This window comes from Monodelphis domestica, chromosome 1 (assembly GCF_027887165.1).
Source record: "Monodelphis domestica isolate mMonDom1 chromosome 1, mMonDom1.pri, whole genome shotgun sequence".
Classification (NCBI taxonomy): domain Eukaryota; kingdom Metazoa; phylum Chordata; class Mammalia; order Didelphimorphia; family Didelphidae; genus Monodelphis; species Monodelphis domestica.
The window spans coordinates 156,575,845-156,598,295 of record NC_077227.1 but is presented as its reverse complement, the minus strand read 5'-3'; the positions used below and the strand labels follow the sequence as shown (position 1 = coordinate 156,598,295).

Here is a 22,451-nt window from a genome sequence, read left to right as displayed (position 1 = left end):
TTCAAACAACATGAGGTTTGTGGGGTGGGGGAGAGAAGATATTATTTCTGTCTTCAAGAGAAGGGATCAAGGAAAGCTTTTAAGGAGAAGATAGAATATCAATTTCACTTAAAAGATGAATATTATTTTTAGCAGATGGAAATGGAGAGGGTGGTCATTAGCAGTATGGAGAATTAGCCACCAGAACAAAACAAAGAATCAGGAAAGCATACAACATGTAATAATCTAATTTGGCTGGAGTATAGAAGGGAGCAACAGTAGGAGATAAGGCCAGAAAGGCAGTGAGGCTCCAGATTGTAAAGGAAATAGATACCACCATGCTGGGGACTGGTCATGCTTCCACACAGCATGCTTTGGTTGTCTCATTACTGCCATCCCCAGTGGTCAGCAATACCCACACAACTTTTGGCCTCTCCATAGACTGAGCAGCTGGTTAATTATGCATTACTAACAGCTAATTACTAACTAGCCTATACCTTTTCAGCTGTCTGGCCAATTGTAGGAATGGTCAGTTAGGACCAATATGACAGGCAAGACTGCACTTCAGTTTCTTTGGGGTAAAAAGATTATCTTTACAGAATGTCCTGAAGGAATGAAATGACAATAATGATGATGTTTTATGGTTAAAACCTGCTTTAGTTTATTTCAGGTTTTTAAAATATTTTTCCAGATTACATGTAGATACAATTTTAATAATTATTTTCTGACATTTTGCAATTCCTGCTCTCTCCCACCTCTCCCTGCTCACAGAGATGGCAAGTAATATGATATAGATCATACATGTGCTATCATGCGGTACATAATTCCATGTTCATCATGTTACAAAAGAAGATACATATTGCTTATAGTAGAGAAAAATGCATGTAGAAAATAAAAGGAAGAATGGTATGCTTCAATCTGCATTCAGACTCAATCAAATGCTTCTATGGCAGTGGATGGTCCTTTTTGTCAGGAGTCCATCAGAGATACCCAGGATACTTGCAATGCTGAGAAGTTGAGTTATTCACTGCTGAACATCCTTACAATAATGCTGTCACTGTGTACAACATTCTTCTAGTTTTTGTTCGCTTCACTTTGAATTACTTCATGTAAGTCTTTCTAGGGTTTTTGCAATCATCTTGTTTGTAATTTCTTATGGCACAATCATATACCACAACTTGTTAAGACTTTCCTCACTTGATGTTTCCAGTTCCAGTTTCCAGTTCTTTGCCATCACAAAAAGAACAACTATAAATATTTTTGTGCAGGTATATCCTTTCCCCTATCTATGGTGTCTTTGGGATACAGACTTAGGAGTGGTATTGCTGGGTAGTGCTTTAGAAAGCAAGTGCTCCTCATAATCTTCCAGGTAGGCAATGCAAATATCTCCACTGTACAGATGAGGAAACTGAGGCTTCACAGATCAAAGCAGATTGTCTGTGGTCACACAGCTAGTGACGGCTATGGCTGAAATTTTTATCTAGATCTCTCCTGGTTCCAAATTCTTCACTTTTTCCACTTTAGCACACTTCATCTTCACCCTATCAATTGATAGGTCTTACTTCCCCTTAAGGCTCCCAAGTGCAGTTAGCATCCTTCATCTTCTCTCCCTCTGTCCCTTCTGACTGCTTGGAGTGGTTGTGCTCCATATGAAAGTTTATATCCTTCCTCACATTCCCAGTTCTTAGGGACTTCCTTCAGAGCTGAAGTCTATACCACATGTTATCTTTAACACATAGTTTGATGTGTCATAGCATTCAAAGCTAGAAAGAACATCAGAGACCATCTCTAAACTTTTCATTATACATGTGAAGAAACTGAGACCCAGAGATGGGAAGTGACTTGTTTTCTAAAAATGTATTTTTATTTATTTCATTAAAAATTTTCCTGATTATATTTTAAAATACTTAACATTAATTTTTTAAAACTTTGAGTTTCAAATTCTCTCCCTCCCTCTTTCCCCTACCTATTGAGAGGATAAGCAATATGTCATTTATACATGTGAAGTCATACAAAACATTTCCATATTAGCCATATTGCAAAAGAAAATATACCTCAATCCCCCCCCAGTAAAGTTAAACAGATAGATAGATAGATAGATAGATAGATAGATAGATAGATAGATAGATAGATAGATAGATAGATAGATAGGGAAGAGAGAGAAAGAGAGATGGTAGTTCCAGTGGGAAGGCAGTGGAGGAGAGAGTTTGATGGAAGTAGGGTTTCTGTCCCTCTGGAGGCATTTTCTCCTTTAGTAGGGTAAAGTGTATTATGTGCAAACCCCCCTCAGGATCAAAGGATTTAGAGCCAGAAGAGTTATTCAGGAGTTTGGTACCACCTATTTGGGCACCTTGTACTTGGTTTTTCTCATGCTTTTTCTTTAACCTTACCTTCCTTCTTAGTAGCAACTCTAAGACAGAAGGGTAAGGGGTAAGCAAATGTGGACTGTCTCCCCCCTTTTTTTATCCTGGGTCCCTGTTAGTCCTTATAGTGCTCCTAGATCACTTCTCCCCATCTTGCTATTTGGTTCCCCAAGAAATACATCATAAGAAAGATAAATCACTGCAAATAAATCCCATGAAAAAAAGCCAAACCAAAAAGGGAAATAGGGGATTATCTACTTTGAAGGTATTATCTGTGGTACCATTTTGGCACTCTTTCTCCAAATATAATGAAAAAAGCTGGGAGTTCCATGGCCTGTTAACTTTTATTAATTATAGGTAGGCCACTTTATTTCTGTGGGCTTTAGTTGTCAACCAGGGTCTCTGCTGCTGTCTGGGGACCCCTAAAGCAAAGGCAGGAAAATGCTTGGTTGAAGGAACAGACACATTTTATTGGAGAAGAAAAGGACATGAGCATGTTGGCCCGCCTTCAGCATCTGCTGGGAGTGCCTGATATGCGGGCGTAAGCCTTGGATTATTAGAGTTTGAGCAGGGCTAGGCTAGGGGAATGGGCGGTCTGCAAGCATGACTGAGGCAAGGACTTCTTGGCACACAAAATCAGGATGTCCTTGGGGTCCTGGAAAGCAGGATGTCTTCGGATTCCTGGTGCAATCATCTGTTCAGCGACTCTCCAGATTAGACAAAACTGGTTTGGGCCAGGTCTGCAGAAAGCCAGCTCAGCAAGTCACTCAGAGTTCAGCCCCAAAGGATCACTGCTATGTCTAAAAGGAGCCTGGCTCAAAAAGAGTGTTTCTTATTGACTGTTCTTGAATGAAAGCCGTCTCTCTCCATCTCAGAACCTGAGAAACAAAACAACTAAAGGAAAATAAGGAAAATTCCCATAGAATTATTTTGACAGTTTCTATAAAATGAGGGGCGTGGACTAACGAGATGATCTCCGAAGACCCTCCCAACTTGAACATTCTGTTAGCCTGCTTCCATGCATCAGTATGAGGAAATTAAGAGTTGTTGACCATACCTTTGGCTCTACCTAAACTTGTTGAGATCTGTGGGCTGTAACTTGGCCACTGGCCTTCTCTCAACTGACAACAGCTGAGCACATCTTTCAGAGTTTGCTTTCATTTGTTCCAGCATTGTCCTCAGCCCTCTGGAATGGCCAGGACCCCCAGAGCGCCTGCTGGAGAAGCTTGCTTCCTGTACTGTTTTAATAAGGTGTCTCTCTTTCTGAAGCCAGAGTGATGACAGGTAGCCTGCTAGAACTAACTACACTGTTAAGTTTGCCTTGAAATCCTTCACGAGCTCCCCCGTTAGAGACAGCTTGAGCTATGAGCTCATTAGGCATTAGGAGCCTGTCCAATGCTCCAACTTCGCAGGCAGGAAACCTGTAATAGATCCACTTTTGAATCAAGTTGAGAAAAACTGCGCTTTTTCAGTCCCTAACAGAGTGCTACTGACTTGCTTTCAACCCCATTCGGCTCCGTTATTCAATTAGCTCACAATTAAATAAGGCTGCAGGACTCTCTTCACTCAGCACCACTACCACTGGCCGACCTATTAGTTGCTGATGTTGTCAGTCCAAGTTTAAAGGCACTGGAGTGAAGCCATGTGTTTTACCCCAGCTCCCTCCAGACTGGCCTCTTTTCCTTTGAAAGCAGAAATTTTTTTTTTTAAAGAAAACACATTTGGAAGACCCAGCTGGGACTCTCTTTGGTTTAAACACCCAATTCCTCCTCTCTCCTATTTGATTTCTTCCATCACTCTCATGCTATTATTCCCAATTTTGCAACTCCCTTGCCTTCCCCTACCTTTTGCTGTTCCTCCAAGGAAAGAGGAGACACATTTACAGAGATGAAAATAGAAGATTCTCTGGCTGAAAAAGGCTGCTAAATCTCCCATCTTGTCCAAGTTAGGAAAATATGCAGATTGAGGGCAAATGGCCTATGTTTTGGTATCAAAAAGGCTTAGCATTAATCCTTGAGTCTCTGAGTGCTGGCAGTCACCACTGAAACCTTCAGTTTTAAAAATTTGAATTTAATTCACAAATTAAATGGAGTGAAATGACTTGCTCAGGGTCACACAGTTAGGCAATTCACTCCATTCCTGCTTGTGGCCTGAGTTCCTTCCCTTTGTGTATAAGAGAGCTCTAAGTGCTACACTTAAGAAATCCTGAAAAAGAAGAAGAAACACAGCCTGATGTGGTCCCATCAGTTTTTCCCATGTCCTTACTGTTTTGAGATCGGGAAGGAGGCAGCAGCCTCTGATGACCATCCCAGCCTCTCTGACTTTTATTGAGGACAGGGGCTGTGTACGCCTCTGACTCACCACAAAAACTTCATAAGGGAAAACTTTTCTGCTCTTCCCTTCAGGTGCCCAGTGCTCCCACATTGCCGCACAGGCTGCCCATCTCCCTTCTAGGGTTCTTATCCTGCCTTCCTGACCCTGCAGGGACCATACCTTTATGGACCTACTCTCTGCTAGGTGACCCTGGGTACTAGTGAATGGATTAATCAGAGAAACTCAAGTTCAAGACCATTTCCCCCAAGCTGGATCCACTTCCCTGTGTCTGTGATAACAGTATCCTCTCAGTCAGCCTAACCTCTGTGACTCTTTCCGTCTCATTTAAACTCTCTTACCCAGTCATCAAATCCCGATTCAGTTCAAATGAATGCAATAACCATTCATTAAATGCCCTTACCTACTACTGTTAGGCACTGAGTTAAGTGGTGGGGATATAAAGAAAAATGTATGATGTTTCTTGCCCTCAAAGAGGTTACATTATATGGGAGCTTAATTTAGGGATTGTTATTTTAATTATATTGACTCAACCTGCCCAGGAGCAATTAGCATTCCTCCAATTATTTCTATAAAGGCTTCCATGACTAATGATGAAAAATGCTACCCACCTCCAGAGAAAGAACTCAGGGATTCTGAATGCCGATTGAAGTATACTATTTTTTACCACTTTTATTTTTTCCCATGGTTTTGGGGGGAGATTTTTTTGGTCTGTGTTTTCCTTCATAACATGACTAATATGGAAATGTTTTATATGACTGCACATGTATAACCTATATCAAATCACTTGCCATCTCAGTGAGGAGAGAAGAGAGCAAGGGAGGGAGAGAATTTGGAACTCAAATTTTTCTTTTTAAACCCATATCATCTGTTTTAGAATCAATACTGCATATTGGTTCCAAGGCAAAAGAGCAGTAACGGTGAAGTGACTTGTCCAAGATCACACAGCTAGGAAGTGTCTGAGGCCAGATTTGAACCCAGGACCTCCTGTCTCTAGGCCTGGCTCTCAATACACTGAGATACCAGTTGCTCCCTAGAACTCAAATTTTTAAAAAATGAATGTCAAAAATTGTTTTTATATATAATTAGGAAATTAAAAAAAAATTTAAGGGTCTCACCTGGTCTTCTATCTTGCTTTTGCTTTTCTTTCCCATTGCTACTTCTCTAGTTCAGTTCTTTGTGATGTCAGACTTGAACCATTTCAACGGTTTAACTGGACTCCTTGCCTTTAACTTCTTTCCATCTAACCTCTATGTACCACTTCCAGATTACTTCAATAGTTCTGGGATGTGTAATTTCATCTGTGTCGAGACTTCCTCCATCAACTTATATTTCTACCCCTTGATGTGGCATGGGAGATAGCCTACTCGTTGGTTACTCTCAACCTGGTTTATCCCATCTGCCCATATTGTTTACCAGAGTGAGGCTGCTGTGCTTGCTACAGTTTCCAGTGGCCACAGGTGAGAACTGGGTGCCCAGTGGACACCAAAGGTAGATAACCAGCCCTGAAAAGGCTCACACCAGAGGTGCTTGAGCACCCACATTGGTGAGTTAGGGAGGGACATCTGCCTTAAGCATGTGGAGACTTCCCCGTGCAAAATGGATGGATGAGAACAATTTGTTCCTGCAGCCATGAAGGTGTTTGAAGCAGGTGCTGTGACACTCTTAGAGCTAGAGCTTGATCAGACATCGAAGAAGTCAGGGTCATCCACTGCATCCCCCACCATCCTCAGTCATTCTGAATTTTGTCTTGTCACTGGATTTGAGAGACTGGAAGAGAAAGTGAGACTGAAGACTGTGCAAATCTGCCTCACTTAAATCCAGTTCATACACAAGTCAAGGCATCACCCTCATGATGTGATTGGTCCTCTTCTTAAATGAAGGACAGATGACAACAAGATAGCAAATTGGAGGGGCAGCTAGGTGGCTCAGTGGATTGAAAGCCAGACCTACGGACAGGAGGTCCTGGGTTCAAATTTGGCTTCAGACACTTCCTAACTGATTCTAAGATGGAAGGTAGGAGTTTAAAAAAAAGATAGCATCTTGGCCTTTGGGCCAAGTTTGCAATCCTAACCTCAGACACTTGCAGCCTAGGTGAGCCTGGACAAATTACTTAACTTCTCTGATCATCCATTTCCTCAAACTAAAATGAGGATTAGAATAGCACCTACCACCCCTCCCTTTGCTCCCCGCCGTCTGCTTCAACCTTTTTGCGGCCTCATTACCTCCATCCGCGAGGTTGCCACTCGATAACCTTTACTAAGTCATTAGATAATTCCGGAGGAAGCCGCAACATGTCTGACAAATTGCCCTACAAAGTCGCTGATATCAGCCTGGCCACCTGGGGACGCAAGGCCCTGGACATAGCAGAGAATGAGATGCCCGGCCTGATGAAACTTCGAGAGATGTACTCGGGCTCCAAGCCACTGAAGGGTGCTCGGATTGCTGGCTGCCTCCACATGACAGTGGAGACAGCTGTCCTCATTGAGACACTGGTGGCCCTGGGAGCTGAGGTACAATGGTCCAGTTGCAACATTTTCTCTACCCAGGACCATGCAGCAGCTGCCATTGCCAAAACTGGCATTCCTGTGTACGCTTGGAAGGGAGAGACAGATGAAGAATATCTCTGGTGCATTGAGCAGACCCTCTATTTCAAGGATGGGCAGCCACTCAACATGATCCTGGATGATGGTGGGGACCTCACCAACCTTGTTCACACCAAATACCCTGAGCTCCTGAAGGGCATCAAAGGCATCTCAGAGGAGACCACCACAGGCGTCCACAATCTATACAAGATGAAGACGAATGGAATTCTGAAAGTGCCTGCCATCAATGTGAATGATTCTGTTACCAAGAGCAAATTTGACAACCTGTATGGCTGCCGTGAGTCCCTCATCGATGGCATCAAACGAGCCACAGATGTGATGATTGCAGGCAAAGTGGCCGTGGTGGCAGGCTATGGTGATGTGGGCAAAGGCTGTGCTCAGGCCCTTCGGGGCTTTGGTGCCCGAGTCATTGTCACGGAGATAGACCCCATCAATGCACTACAAGCCTCTATGGAGGGTTACGAGGTGACCACCATGGATGAAGCCTGTAAAGAGGGAAACATCTTTGTCACCACCACTGGATGTATAGACATCATCTTGGGCAGGCACTTTGAACAGATGAAAGATGACGCAATAGTGTGTAACATTGGACACTTTGATGTGGAAATAGATGTAAAGTGGCTGAATCAAAATGCTGTGGAGAAGGTGACCGTGAAGCCTCAGGTGGATCGCTATAAGCTGAAGAGCGGACGGCGGATCATCTTGCTGGCAGAGGGCCGGCTAGTCAACTTGGGCTGTGCTATGGGCCATCCCAGCTTTGTCATGAGCAATTCCTTCAGCAACCAGGTGTTGGCCCAGATTGAGCTATGGACTAACCCGAACAAATACCCTGTGGGAGTGCACTTCCTCCCCAAGAAGCTGGATGAAGCTGTGGCTGAAGCCCACCTTAGCAAACTGAATGTGAAGCTGACGAAGCTGACGGAAAAACAGTCTCAGTACTTGGGCCTCCCTATAGAGGGCCCCTTCAAACCCGACCACTACCGCTACTGAGTCCTGGCCCGCCCAAAGGCTCCAAGAGACCAACCACATCGTCTTGCCTATCCAACCCTTCCTGCATAGAGTAATAAATGGCATCCACGTTAAAAAAAAAAAAAAAAGAATAGCACCTACCTCACAGGATTTTTGTAGATAATGTACCTAAAGCATTTTGTGGTTAACCTTGAAGTGCTTTTATACATATGAAGTATTAGTTTTACTATTCACAAGACTCTGTAACTGAAAAGATTAAAAAATTATCACCTGGTACCCTACCACCTGGTGAAAAACTTACTCCTAATTGAAGTCAGGCTCTTGATTAATGGACATATTGTCTATCTTAAAGCTTTTCCAACTTGGTTAAGACCAGCCGGCTCTCACACTATACTAGCTTGGCTTTGAGAACCCAGGAGTTACCTCCACTTCCCAGTGAATAGGATTTCAGTGGAAGACTGCCAGATTCATCTTCTTAAAAATATCACTTTGCACAGCATTTTATCTTCAGTGCTTTCACTGCTTTCACAACCTTCTGTGATAGCTCTGCTTTGAAGGATCATATATCTAGAGCTAGAAAGTATCTTAGGAGATTGGCCTAGATGATGTCCAAAGTCCCTTCCAGAGGTCATCCAGGCAAACCTCCTCATTTTTCAGATTAAGAAAATGAGATCTAGAAAAGTGAAAGGATTTGCCCAAGGTCACACATGTTGTAAATGGAAGAGGAAGGAAGGATGTGAGCTTAGTCCCTATGACTTAAATATGGTGCTATATCTACTAGTTCTACCTTTTGAAGTTTCTGTATGCCATCTTTGGGGGCAAAAGGGTCATAGGAGATGTTTTCATTATAATAGTCCTGATTTGGGCAGGAGAATAGATAACTAGTTAACTATGGCATTCCATAGGAATGTGGGCAGAGCCCCCACCAGCAGGCCAGTAATCAAGGAGAATCATTAAGCTGGACCTAAATTATCAGGGGAGTATTAGCAAAAGACCTCCATTCTTTTTTAGTAGGAGTCAGCTGAGACTTTGTAGTTTTCTCTTGAGCAAACTTCTAATTACCAGACTAGTCATTTCTTTCTGAATGTAGATGCTTTTTTCCTCTGTGAATGAATTCAAACTTGTGTTCTAAATTGTGTGGCAGTGCAGTTAAGGAGTGGGGGGGGGATCAATCCTTCAACAAGCATTTATTAAGAATTTACCGTGTTCCAGGCAGGATCCTAGGTGCTGGGGATACAAAGACAAACATGAAAGATAGCCAGCAGGTTGCCTAAGGTGAGGCAAATCAGCTGGGGTCACAAATGGGACAGGTCATACAGTTGTTCTGCTGAGCAGTGGTGGGATCAGGCCAGTGAGTAGCCACTGTATCATCAGCCTAAACAAGATAGAAATTGTCTCCCCTCTTCACAAATAGTGAAAGGAGGAAGTCGTAGGACAAGGTCTTCTGGGTGAGTGGCAGGTACTAGAATCCTGAAGAAGGCACTTCAGCAAAGCTCCAGATTCCTTAGACTCCCATTCAAGATCCTCCAAGATCCTTGGTATAGTATAAATAATCTGGGAGACCCTGGATAAGTCACTTAATCCCCATTTCCTAGCCCTTACCACTCTTCTGCTTTGGAACCAATATACAATATTGATTCTAAGGCAGACAGTAGGGTTTGTGTTGTTTTTTTAAAAAGAGGATTTGGGGAAGACTTCCAGTAAAAGATGGAATTTAAGGATCTTTCCAACCTGTTTCCCACCCTCTCTAAACCCTTTGCTTTAGCCAGTCTTATATGCTCATTGTTTCTCCAAAAATCACTTTTATTACAGCCCCCAATTTTTAATGAACAATTTACCCTACCTGAATGCCCCCTTCCCTTCTTTCCTATTTGTCCAAGTCTTTTTTCTAGGCCTTTCTATTGGTCTGGCTCAAGTACCTTCTTCTCACTGAAACATTCTGTGACCCTCTTGGATTTTTTCTCTATACCTTATCTGCTGGATGCTGGCACAGTATTGGGGTTTTTTTCTGCGTACATGCCCATATCCCCAAATAGAGAATGAGACTTCAGAGAATAAGAATGTGATCTCCACAGCTTTGATGGCTCAACATGTAGTCCATTTTCCCAATTCCTACAAGAAGCACTCCTAATAAATGCTGATGGCAGGCAGCAATATGTTGTGGAAATAATAGAGTCAGTAGGTCTGCATTCAAGTCCTCATTCTGCCATTTACTCCCTGTTTGACTTTGGGCAAGTAGTTAATTGCTCTGTCTCAGTTTCCTCATCTGTAAAATGAGTTGGTTGGACTGGATGAGCTCCACACTCCCTTTAGGCTCCAAATCCTGGGAAATCTATGAACTGTTGTTTCTTAATAATGCACCTGTTTTCTAATAGTTTCTTCTGGGGAATGGCAGGCAGCTGTCTCCAGAAGTCCCTTAAGAAGTAGACTAATAACACTGAGGCTCGGGAGTTAAGGGGGTCCCAGTGGCTGTGTCCTACTCATATAGCAGGAAGGAAAGGACTAGGTCCTCCCAAAGTAAATAGAACTGGTTAGAATCCCTTTGATGCCTTGGGCTTCTAAGAGATCAAAAGATGTTTGGGAAGCAAAGAACTCTAGCTGTCTTGGTTAATGAAGCAGTTTTTGCTGCTCTGGGCTGTTGGGTCAGGTCAGCTGAAATCCTAAGGGTCATTAATCTTCTCCTCTTTCTTCCTATATTGGATTCCCTTCCATCCCCTGCCAGTGACTGAGATATTGCTGGGATCGAGTGAAGCAAATAGAGCTATTCTCTGCCCCCCACCCCAATGAAATTTTAACCACTTGGGAAGGGAGGGAGGGAGGGAGGGAGAGAGAGAGAGAGAGAGAGAGAGAGAGAGAGAGAGAGAGAGAGAGAGAGAGAGAGAGAGAGAGGGAAAAAAGATGAAGGGAGAGAGAAAAAAGGAGAAAGAAAAAAGAGGAGAGGGAGAGAGAAAAAAGGAGGGAGTAAAAGAGAAAAGGAGAGAAAAAATGAGAGAGGGCCAGAGAGACAGAAAGAGAGAGAGGAAGAGAGAAAAAGATAAAAAGGGAGGGAGATGGAGGAAGAAAGATAGGAAGAAGGGAAGGAAAGGAGAGGAGGATGAGAAGGAGGAAGCGAAGGCGTAGAAAAAGAATGAAAGAAGGAAGAGAAGGCAAGAAGGAAAGGAAGAGGGAGTAAGAAATACTCACTGCCCAGCTAGTTTGCCAGGTATATTCAGCAAAGCAACAACTCACTGCATGAAGCCTCCCCTCTTCTCTCCCCCTCCAACTCATCTTGGCATATTAAGTACCAGCAGTTGCTGATGAGTAAGACAGGCTTCAGGAGTAATCGCCTGGCACGGAAAGACGTAAATAACAATAAGGTGAACTATATTTAGTGAGCCCTCCTCCCCACTCCCCCTCAGAAAAGGGGGGGAAGTAATTTATTACCTCTTGCTTTGTGTACATGTGTCAGCACAATTTCTGTATCACCTTGTCCCTGACACTCACCAGCTTTGGTTCATGAACTCTTGTGCTTGGCTCTGTGGCTGGTTTGTAAAACGCTGGTGGGAGAGAAGAAGGTAATGTGATCCTGGAGATCCTAGGGAGGGATTTCCAGAAATCCTCTGATCTATTAGCTTGCCTCCCAATAGAACAGTACTAGCTCACTTGGGCTAGTGAGCAACAGTGTGATATAGTGGTCCATATTATGCCTGTGTTCTCTCACCCTCAAATCCTGTACATTTGTCCATTCTATTGCTACCACAATCTATAATAACTGTATTGGTTTCTCCCCCTCCTCCACTTCGTTGTCATCATCGTCGTCGTCGTTGTCCTCCTTCTTTTTCCTCCTCTTCCTCTTCCTCTTCTTCTTCTTCTTCTTCTTCCTCTTCCTCTTCCTCTTCCTCTTCCTCCTTCTTTCTCTCTCCCCTCTCTCTCTTCCCCTCTTCCTCTCTCCCACCTCTCTCTTCCCCCTTTCTCTCCCCTCTCTCTCTTCCCCTCTTCCTCTCTCCCACCTCTCTCTCTTCCCCCTTTCTCTCCCCTCTCTCTCTTCCCCTCTTCCTCTCTCCCACCTCTCTCTCTTCCCCCTTTCTCTCCCCTCTCTCTCTTCCCCTCTTCCTCTCTCGCACCTTCTCTCCCCCTTCCTTCCCTCCATCCCTCCCTCCCCCTCTCTCCAAACTGCCCCTATAACCCAACCCCAACAGCATATGAGTACATACACACACCATGTATGAGGTATACATTCCTTTAGCATATGCACAAAACACATTTAGCATTCATAAACTATACACATTACACAAAGCACACAACAGAAGTCTTGGGTTTTAGAACTGGAGGGTGCCTTACAGCCATCATCCACAAGGAGGCAGTATGATTCAAAACCCAGTTCCAATTCTAAAACCTAGGTCACTTGCGATGGTGGGCAAGTATGAAGTCTCATTTTCCTTATCTATAAAATGGGGGTAATAATAATAGTGGTAGCAGCTGCTTTACATGTTGTTCTAAGAAAAGCACTTTGTCAACCTTAGAGCACTCACTATTCAGATGTGAGCTGATTATATCCTAAGCATCTGGCACTGGAAATATCCCCTGGATATTACTAATTAATAAGTTTCAGCAAATGACTGATGAATAAGTATCAGCAAAATATTCCTAGGTTTTACAGCCTTCACTGGTGGGAAACGCTTCTGTGGTTTATGGCAGAGTCTGCCTTCTTCCTTTTGCTTTGCTCTCAGCAGATATGATGTATAATTGGTTACAGGATCTTAGATCACAGGATGTTAGGGCCAGAAAAGGATTTCAGACACCATCTAGTCCAACCCCCTTGTATCCAGACGTGACAAAATTGTGGCTCCAAGAGGCCCTGTTCTTCTTAATAGAAGTCCCAGAAGAGAAATCAAAATATAATTAATAATTAGTTTTCAATTTTCTAGGCAAAGGAATGGTCAACCATAAACTCTAGTTGAGCTGACAGAGTAAACCCACTCTTGGAACTTCGCTCCAGAGTTGATGAAAAGAGAATTAGCCTCTCTGCCCTCAAGGAGCTGATAGTCTAAAGCCAAAATGATTCACACCTGCACTTGGAACTATGAAAGAGGGCTTAAGCAAAAGATTCATTGGAGTCTTTTTTGTTTAACATCCAAGAACCACAAAGTTATGTTTGAAGAGATAGGCCCTAATGTAAACACAATCAAAATGGAAAACCCCATTTTTGGGTGGCTAGGTGGCAAAGAGTGCCAAGTCTAGAGTCAAAAAGACCTGAATTCCAATCCAGCCTCAGACACTAGCTGTATGACCCTGGGCAAGTCACTTAATCCTCCTTGACTCAATTTCTTCATCTCAATGAGCTGGAGATGAAAATGGCAAGCCACTCTAGTATCTTTGCCAAGAAAACCCCAAATGGGGTCACAAAGAGTTAGACACAACTGAAACAACTAAGCAACAATGGTTTGGTAATAATTGTAATATCTAGACATCATTGAGCTCTTTATAATTTGCAAAATCCTTTATATATTACCTTATTCGATCTTTACAACAGTCCTGTGAGGTAGGTGTGATTAATAACCCCATTTTACACATGAGGAAACTGAGTCTGTGAGAAGTTAAAGGACTTACCCAGGGTCACACAGCTAATTTTCTGCGGTAAGGTTTGAACTAACATCTTTCTGGCTCCTGGTCCAATGGTGGGTCTACTGTGCCACCTAGCTATCTAGTAGGAAGAAAAAAAAAAGGCTGGGATCCAGGATGTAAGGATTCTAGTGTTATCTCTGCCAAGTACTAGTTTTATGGCTGTGGTCAAGTCATTTAACCTCTTAGGGTATTATTTCCCTCCTCAATAAAATGGGGACAAAATCCCTGCCCTCCCCACTTGTGGTTTTACTATGAAACTCAAATGGGAGTGGACTCTGGAACGTTAAGAACACTGTAAAAATGAGTGGCGATATTATTTTAACAAGAAAATTATGGTATTATATTTTCTATATGATCTGATTTAAAAGCTTCTCTTTTAAAAAAAAATTCAGAGAGGGAGCTGGTAGCACAGTGGATAGAGCACGAGGCCTGGAGTTTGGAGGACCTGCATTCAAATCTGGCCTCAGACCCTTCCTAGGCTGTGACACTGGGCAAGTCACTTAACCCTGACTGCCTGACCCTTGCTGCTCTTCTGTCTTAGAATTGATACTCAGGAGGGACAGGTAGGTGGTCCACTGGATGGAGAGCCAGGCCTAGAGATGGGAGGTCAAATCTGGCCTCAGACACTTCCTAGCTGTGTGACCCTGGATGAGTCACTTAATCCCCATTGCCCAGCCCTTATTGCTTTTCTGGCTTAGAAGTTATACTAGGAAAGTAAGGGTGATTAAAAAAATAAATAAAAATTCAGGAATGCTTGTAAAAGGTGGCAGCATGATGGTATGGAAGAGGCATTGGGGTAGGAGCTAGAAGACCGTGGTTCAAATTCCACTTCTGTGTTTTAGAACTTGTGTGACTTGTTTCAAGTCACTTGATTTCTCCCGGAGTTTCCTCTTTATGCGTACCTTGAGGGGTTTGGACGAGTGATCTCTGAAGTCATTTTGGACTAATAAATCGATGATTCTCGTAGGTGGCGTTGTTGTTAATTTAACATATGCCTTTCATTATCTGGGTAGAACTGGGCAGAAATCCAGAGCACATGAATCTGCTCCCACTCTGGACAGGTTTTGTTTCCTTCCTGGACTTTCCCCCTCTCCCAAACAGGGCTTGATCACACGGTTCCTCCTCTCTGGAGCTTTCCCAAGAAAAATACAAAATCAGAGAATTTTAGACTTGGAAGAGAACCCCAGAGCTCACTCACTTGCCCAAACCTCTCCCTTTGCAGAAGGGGAAACTAAGAGCCTATAGAGGGAAACGAGTTGGAATAATCTGGTACTGTCCCTCTGAAGCTGATGGGTGACTCAGGAATCCCCTCAACCTAAGCTGTCCTTCCGCTTCTCCAACTGGGAAAAGAGCCATTGGATTGGTCTGGGGACAGAAAAAGGGCATCTACTTCCTTTTCCCAGCAACAGGCAGAGGAGTCTAGGCTGAGTGCAGACAGCCGGAGGCTCCCACAGGAGAGCAGAATGACTCTCGCTCCATCTGTCCTCAGCTCACGCTTGTTCCCTGGTAGTTTTATGGCTGCTCTCCCATGATTTCCTGTGTGGGTGTTCCATCTCCCCTGTTAGCTCGGAGTTCCCTGAAGATGGAGATTTGAACTTCCATCTCCAGGCGACTGGCCATCATTAATTTCATTCTCTCATTTGGCTCCACAGATATTTATTGGGCTCCTATGATAAAGGCAAGGCACTGCTGTAGGTGTCAAGGGACATTAATAGATCATTCAAACACATTTCTTTCTAGTGAGTGTGTGTGTTTAGTTTCAGATGTAATTTCTCAGTGTAAGCACCTCTAGGTGAACAAAGTCTTTCTTCCAATGCACATTCAAAACTTAAGAGTCTTTAGGGCTTGGTGGGAAGGGACCACAGCTAGTTGGGTGGCTCAGTGGATGAGAGCCAGACCTAGAGACATATTGTCCTGGGTTCAAGTCTGGTCTCAGACGCTTCCTAGCTGTATGACCCTGGGCCAGTCACTTAACCTCAATTCTCTAGTTCCTTATTGCTCTTTTGCCTTGGAGTAATACCATGTATTGATGCTAAGATGAAGGGTAATGTTTTTTTTTAATGTTATTAGGATTCAATTCAATATGTGTAAAGTGCTTTTACTTATTAGCTATTCCTGTTATTACCGATTGTGCCTCAGACCAGATTATCCCCTAGCCCAGAATCCTCCACCAGCAAGAGGATGCCGCCAAGGGCCCATGGCTCAACACCTCACGAGGTATGCATCCACCTCTTCATATGCCCAATCTAATGGTGACCTTTTAAGTTTAGGGTTCTGCTCTGGAAATTTGGGAGCGAAAGTGATTGGGCCAGTTGGGTCAGGAGATGACCACACACAGGTAGGCAGGGAATGACAAGAACCTGACTACCCCAAGCAGGTCTGTGGTGTCTTTGTGAGATGTCTTTGAAAGAATCTTCCAAAGTGGCAATTTCTTTGTGTGCCGACATGATTTATGAGGCTTTCTCTGCAAATTGTGGAGATAAATGGTCTTCTGGGCTAGAAAGCTTCAAAGGCAGTGATGCCAGCAGATTAGACAATGCTGAGCAACCTGTGAGCTGCTCCCTCATTAAAAACACTGAGAGTGCCTGTGAGTGTGTTTGGGGGGAAATGGATATATTGCAGGAGAGGGAAGAAGAGGGTTAAGTTTTGAGTTCTAAGCAGAGAAATGGCCTGGCTGGATCCAGAGGCCCTTTCAGTAGCCATAGATAATATCCTCTTGGTCTGGAGATCAGTCCTGCCAGGTCCATTCCTGGTTGTCCCATCCTGAAGTCAAGATAAAAGCTGCACAGCTCCCCAGCTGGTGCTGGGCTTGGCTACAGTGTGGTCCTTCTGGAGGAAGTAAAAAGTCAGATGGAGGGCAGGATGCTGAGGTCCAGCCTAGTGGCTATTTCTTTGCTTTGACTCTGCCAGACAGCAATTGGTATGGCTAGGGGAGCTTTGCAGAGTTGCTTCAGGGACAGAAACCCAGGCTCTATCTTCCCTCTGGATGTTTTCTTTCTTTAATGTTTCCTTTATTACATGTCTACCTTTAAATGTGTTTGCACATCTCAATACCATTCAGAAGTGTCATGCCCATGGTGTTAAGGCAGGGCTTAGTGTTGTGGATAGGACACTGGACTTGGTTCAGGAAGATCTTGGTGTGAATATATCCTCAGACACTTACTGGTGACCCTGGGCAAGGCATTCAGCTTCCCATGCCTCGGTTTCCCCATCTGTAAAACAAGGCAATTGGACTCAAGGGCCTCTATAGTTCCTTATAGCTCTATGAGTTTTTGAGTGCTTAGCCCTTCTAAGAGGAAGGACAAACATGCCTTAGGTATCAGTTCATTACCTTGACTTTCATTTCTCTAGACTTTGGTTTCCTTCTCTCTAAAATGAGAGGGTTGGACTAGATGATTTCTGGCCCATTTGCACCCACCTACACCCCTAAATTCCTTTCCTCCTCCTTTTCCTGATTTTTTATGCCTCCAACACACTGTAAACCTGTGCATCCAGGTACCTATTCTGTGCCCCATTTGCTAGGAGGAGTTAGGCAATGATACTGTAGGTTATGGGGGACCCTTTCATAATAAAATACAAACTCATTTTGATTCAAGATGGTTTTACTGGAGTGTAGCTGCCACACATGGTACAGCTTCTTGGAGCCACAGGTGAGAGTTGGGTGATAGATGTCTATGTATTAGTGTAAATGCAAAACACCATAAAAGAGTTTGGAGATACAAAAACAAGAAAACAATCTCTCTTTTTAAGGAGTTTGAATCAAAATGAAGGTAACAGACAGGTCTTGGACCTGTCAGTGAGCTAGTGGGGTGTCTACTCGAGCATATGAAGACTTCCCTGGCAGAAGGGGTGGATGAGAGCCATGGAGGCTGCTGAAGCAGGCATTGTAAAGTGCTTAGAGCTTGGTCAGACATCAACTATGCCATGGCATCCTGGGTCATTGCCAGTCTTTCCTCCTTTTGTCCTGCCATTGGACTTTGATGACTCTGGAAGAGAGGGTGAGGCTGGATGACTTTGGGCAACTCGGTCTCCTTTAAATCCACTTCACTCAAATCAAGGCATTAATTACTCTGTGCTGTCATTGGTCCTCTTCAAAAACAAAAGACTAGAAATGATCAAATAAAATATTATAAAATTTAAAAAAAAGAAGAGTCAGACCCAACTTCAAAGACTAAGTATCTTAATCAATAAAATTAAGTTAATCTTAATTAATCAATAAAATTAAATTTAAAAAGAAAAGAAAAGACTAAATAACAAATATTTAGGTGGAGGGAAGGGCTGATGAGCAGAAGTGCATTCAGCTCCTACCATCTTTCATGTGGAAGAGGCTAAGGAGCCTGTTTCCAGAGAGGAACTATAATGGGCAATGGAAAGTGCTTTCTTTCTGGATTGGAGTATGCTTGGACTTCTTATAATTGATTCTAGTCTGCTAAACACACAAAGGGGATATGGATTATTTTTCATTGTTTCCCTTGATATTCTTGATCTTTCATTCTTCCAAATGAATTTTGTCATAGTTCTTTCTAATTCAATAAAAAATGTCTTGGTAAAAAAAAACAAAAAACAAAAAAAAAAACCAAAAGACTGAACAGCAGCTACCACTGTACATGGACACGTCTGTTCTCTCCCTAATGTGGAGACTCCTTCTACCCAAGCAGGTTCGGTTCATACCGTCCTCATCCCATCTGTACCTTCTCATTCTGTTTACTTCTTGCTCATATCCTCTCCACAAAGCCTGTGAATCTATACATAGCCAGTAGTCACTTAAATGTTTATTGGCTATTAATACAGAACTGGCTGGAACAGTGAAATGCCAAGTGACTGAGTGGTATCTTTGGGGAGGGGGCTCAACCCAATTTAAGTCACCTGATCTGAGACCCCCCAACATTCTCCCACCCGAACAGTCTCCAAGAGTGAAATCCAGCTGAAATGAGCTTTAGAAGTATGATAGTGTGGGTCAAGGAGTGCTGAGAAAAGAAAGAAGAAAATGAGCTTGGGGTCTGAGGCTCAGGCTTTGTTCAAAGGAAATGAGAAAGAGAACCATGTCCCCTTGTTGACTAGAAAGCAGAGAGAGAGAGCAGATTATACGATGGTGCCCATTTTATTTTCTTATCATATTAACTGCTTCTTTTCCTATTCTGTTCTGCTTTTGGTAATGAATAGAAGTCCAGCCTCTGAGTCAGAATGACCTCAGTTCTAGTCCCAATTCTGATATATACTGACTGTATGACCCATTTAGCTTCTGGTGCCTCCAAGCAACTCCTTGATACTATACATTGCAGAACTGGGTTTTTTTTTTAAACATTTTGTTTAATTTTTAAATTTTTCTCAGTTACACATAAATAATTTTTTAACATTCATTTCTTAAATTTTGAGTTACAAATTCTCTCCGTCCTTGAGAAGCCAAGCAATTTGATATAGATTATACTTATACGGTCTTGTAAAACTTTTTCGAAATCTGCATTAGTGGAGGGCCTTTCCTCCACAGAGTTCCCTATATGAATGAAATTGCAGGTGCCCACAAAACAAATCCAGAGAAAAAGCCTGTGAGGTAGATAGAGCAGGTAGGACTCTTCCTACCTTCGAGGAGTCTGAGACCCAGTTAGGGGAATCAATTTGCCCAAGCCCTCACTGGTGGTAGATGGCAGTGTCAATCAGTCATCATTCAGTGAACATTTATTACACAGTACTATGTTAGTGCCAAGATTTGAACCCAGCCATTTCTTCTTACTTCAAGCCTAGTATTGTGAACCATGATGCAGAATGCAGAGGCTGACCCATTGACCTAGGGGAAGAAAACAGGGGAAAAAAGGTTAAAAAAAAACCCACAAAAAAGAAAAACCCAGCCAGACTCTTTGTTGTTTAAGAAAAATTCAGAGAGTGTAGGGAAATAGTCTGAGCCAGTAACTTGTGTAATAAATAGATTGCTAAGAGCTAATGATACATCATTATAATCCTGTGCTATCAGCATCTTCTCAGTTTAGGGACTATGTCAGGTGATTGGGGTTTTAATCTATGGCACCTTCTCGCATTAATATTTAATTTGTACAACCTAAATAAGTGTTAGTAAGAGATCGACTTGAGCAGTAACGGTGAGCTTGGAGGCAGCAAGGTGGATGAGATTGGGAGAAATGGACCTGGCTCTGACATTTTCTGTTTGAAGATACTGGGGGGAATTCTCTTTACCTCTCCCAAATCAAGTTTTTCATCTGTAAAATGAGAATAATACTTGGCTGCCCTATCTCTCCGAATAGTTGGGAGAGGAAATGCTTTGGTCAGGACAATGAAATGGGGAACTGTTAGCTTTGTCATTGGGGCAGCTGAGTGCTTTGGATAGAGCACAGAGCCTAAAATCAAGAAGACTCATCTTCCTGGGTGAAAATCTGGCCTCAGACACTTGTTAGCTGTGTGACCCTGGGCAAGTCACTTAACTCTTTTGGCTTCAGTTTCTTCATCTGTCAAATGAGTTGGAGAAGGAAATGGTAAACCACTCCAGTGTCTTTGCCAAGAAAACCCCAAATGGGGTCATGAAGAGTTGGACATGACTGAAAAGAGGAAATAAAGAATGGAGAGGCAGCCAGGTAGGTTTTAAAGAGGTCCAGACTGTGAAACAGGAAGGAAGAGATTAAAATCCTGCCTCTGATACTTATAGGCTTTGTGACCATATGTCCAAGTCACTGTGAGTCTCAATTAGCACATCTAAGATTTAAAGTATTATCACAAAAGCACCTTGTTCTTCTTACAAAGGACATACGCATTGACTTTTTTTTTTAAGGCAGAAGAGTGGTAAGGGCTAGGCAATGGGGGTTAAGTGACTTGCCCAGGGTCACACAGCTAGGAAGGGTCTGAGATCAAATTTCAACTCTGGACTTCTGTCCCTATGCCTGGTTCCTGATCTACTGAGCCACCCAGCTTCCCTCAAACAATGACTTTTACAATTACTTTTATTAACTAGATGACTTTTGGCCACAAAGAGATGGAGCAATGGATAGAATGCTGGACTTTGCATCAGGCAGGTCTGAATTTGAATTCTGCTTCAGACACTTGCTGATTGTATGACTCTAGGCAAGTCATTTTTCCTCTGTCTCAGTTTCTTCATCTGTAAAATGGAGATAATAGGAATAGCCAATACCTCCCAAAGTTCTGAGTATCAAATGAGATATCACATGAAAAGTGCTTTGTAAACCTTAGAGTGATATGTTGTTCTATCATCTTTTTTCACCTGTATTCAACCTATTTTGTGCCCCCTGCCTCCCAAAAAAAGGAGAAATTGACTTTGGGAGGAGGTGGAGATCTATGCTGAGGGATCATTTAGGCAGAGCTTTCTGGGCTGGACTGCTTGGATTGGCCTAAGGCAAAGGGACTCAACCAGACAGAACTAGCTTCTGCCTTTATTGGAGAAAGTCACTTGACAAATGGCCTCACTTACTTGGAAATCATTTTATTTATCCACTAAAGTGGTTTGGAGTGAGTGTTGTTCCATCTCTGTCTCTGCACCAGCTGATTTGCTAAATTTGGGTGAGATCTATTGACCCAGAGCAAGACTCATCAGCTGGCCTGGACCGATTCTTCAAGGAGAGGGAGGAGCAGTGAATTCAGGAACTCAAAGGGGGGAGATCAAAGAGGAGGATGTTATTGTTGTAAGTGATTAAGGCCCTAGCCTTCCACAAACTGGGACACCTGGGCAGGGAAGGGAAGTGTTCTCTTTCCCATCCTGATTCCCCCCTTCCTAGAAGGGAAGATAGTCAGTAGAGAGGCTAAGACTCAGCAGCCAAGTTATGGAGCCTCTTGTCCCAGTGCTATCCCCTGACTCTCCCTCTCTGCCCATTAGTCGTCCCATCTGTGAAGTGGGGAGAATAATTCCACGGCTCTTCTCTCTTCTCTTGTACCATGGCGATCCTTTCCCTTTCTTAGAATCACTGAGAGGATAAATGAAAATAAAGAAGAATGATTGGATCTCATGAAACTCTTGTAGCCTATGCCAATTAGCTTTCTAGCTTTGGAAAGCCATTGGTCAGTCAGTTGGAAAATATCATTGATTGCTTCTTGGTACCAGTTGCTGTGGTGATGGAAGGACATACAAGCTGCTTGAGAGCAGAAACTGTGTCTAATTCATTTTTGTTTTCTCAGACCTTCGCCCTTTATTCTAATGATATGTGTATGTGTATCTAATATGTGTAAAGCCCTTTGCAAACCTTAAAGTGACAGAAGTGGTGAGGTTTTTTTTTCTCCCAGTCATATTTGTGACCCCTTTGGAGTTTCTTGGCAAAGATGGTTTGCCATTTCCTTTCCAGCTCATTTTACAGATGAGGAAACTGAGGCTAACAGGGTTAAGTGACTTGGCCAGAGATATGCAACTAGTAAATGTCTGAAAAGCTGGATTTGAACTCAGACCTTCCTGATTCCATGCCTGGGGCTCTTTCACTGAGCCATCTAACTACCTCCAATATATATTACATATACATAGATATTATATGCACACAGGTAATTCTAACCTTGCAACAACCTACCTCTTTTTTTACATGTTGGGAAATGGAGGCTAACAGGGATTAAGTGACTTGCCCAGGGTCACACAGCTATTAAGTGCCTGAGGCTGGAT

At 43.0% G+C, this 22,451-nt stretch overlaps 2 protein-coding genes across 6 annotated transcripts in view; both read left to right on the top strand.

Moving 5' to 3' along the window:
• MEGF11 (multiple EGF like domains 11) overlaps positions 1-22,451 on the top strand; it is a 489,358-nt gene that overhangs the window by 361,950 nt on the left and 104,957 nt on the right. The window lies entirely within an intron of this gene.
• LOC130455997 (adenosylhomocysteinase) lies at positions 6,834-8,376 on the top strand. Its single transcript, XM_056808691.1, has one exon. It carries the CDS (start codon positions 6,968-6,970, stop codon positions 8,267-8,269), a length of 1,302 nt encoding a protein of 433 aa, XP_056664669.1. The 5' UTR covers positions 6,834-6,967; the 3' UTR covers positions 8,270-8,376.

What these genes read in the sequence shown, in the direction of transcription:
- LOC130455997 (XM_056808691.1), top strand. Translation starts at nt 6,968, where the DNA reads ATGTCTGACAAATTGCCCTACAAAGTCGCTGATATCAGCCTGGCCACC.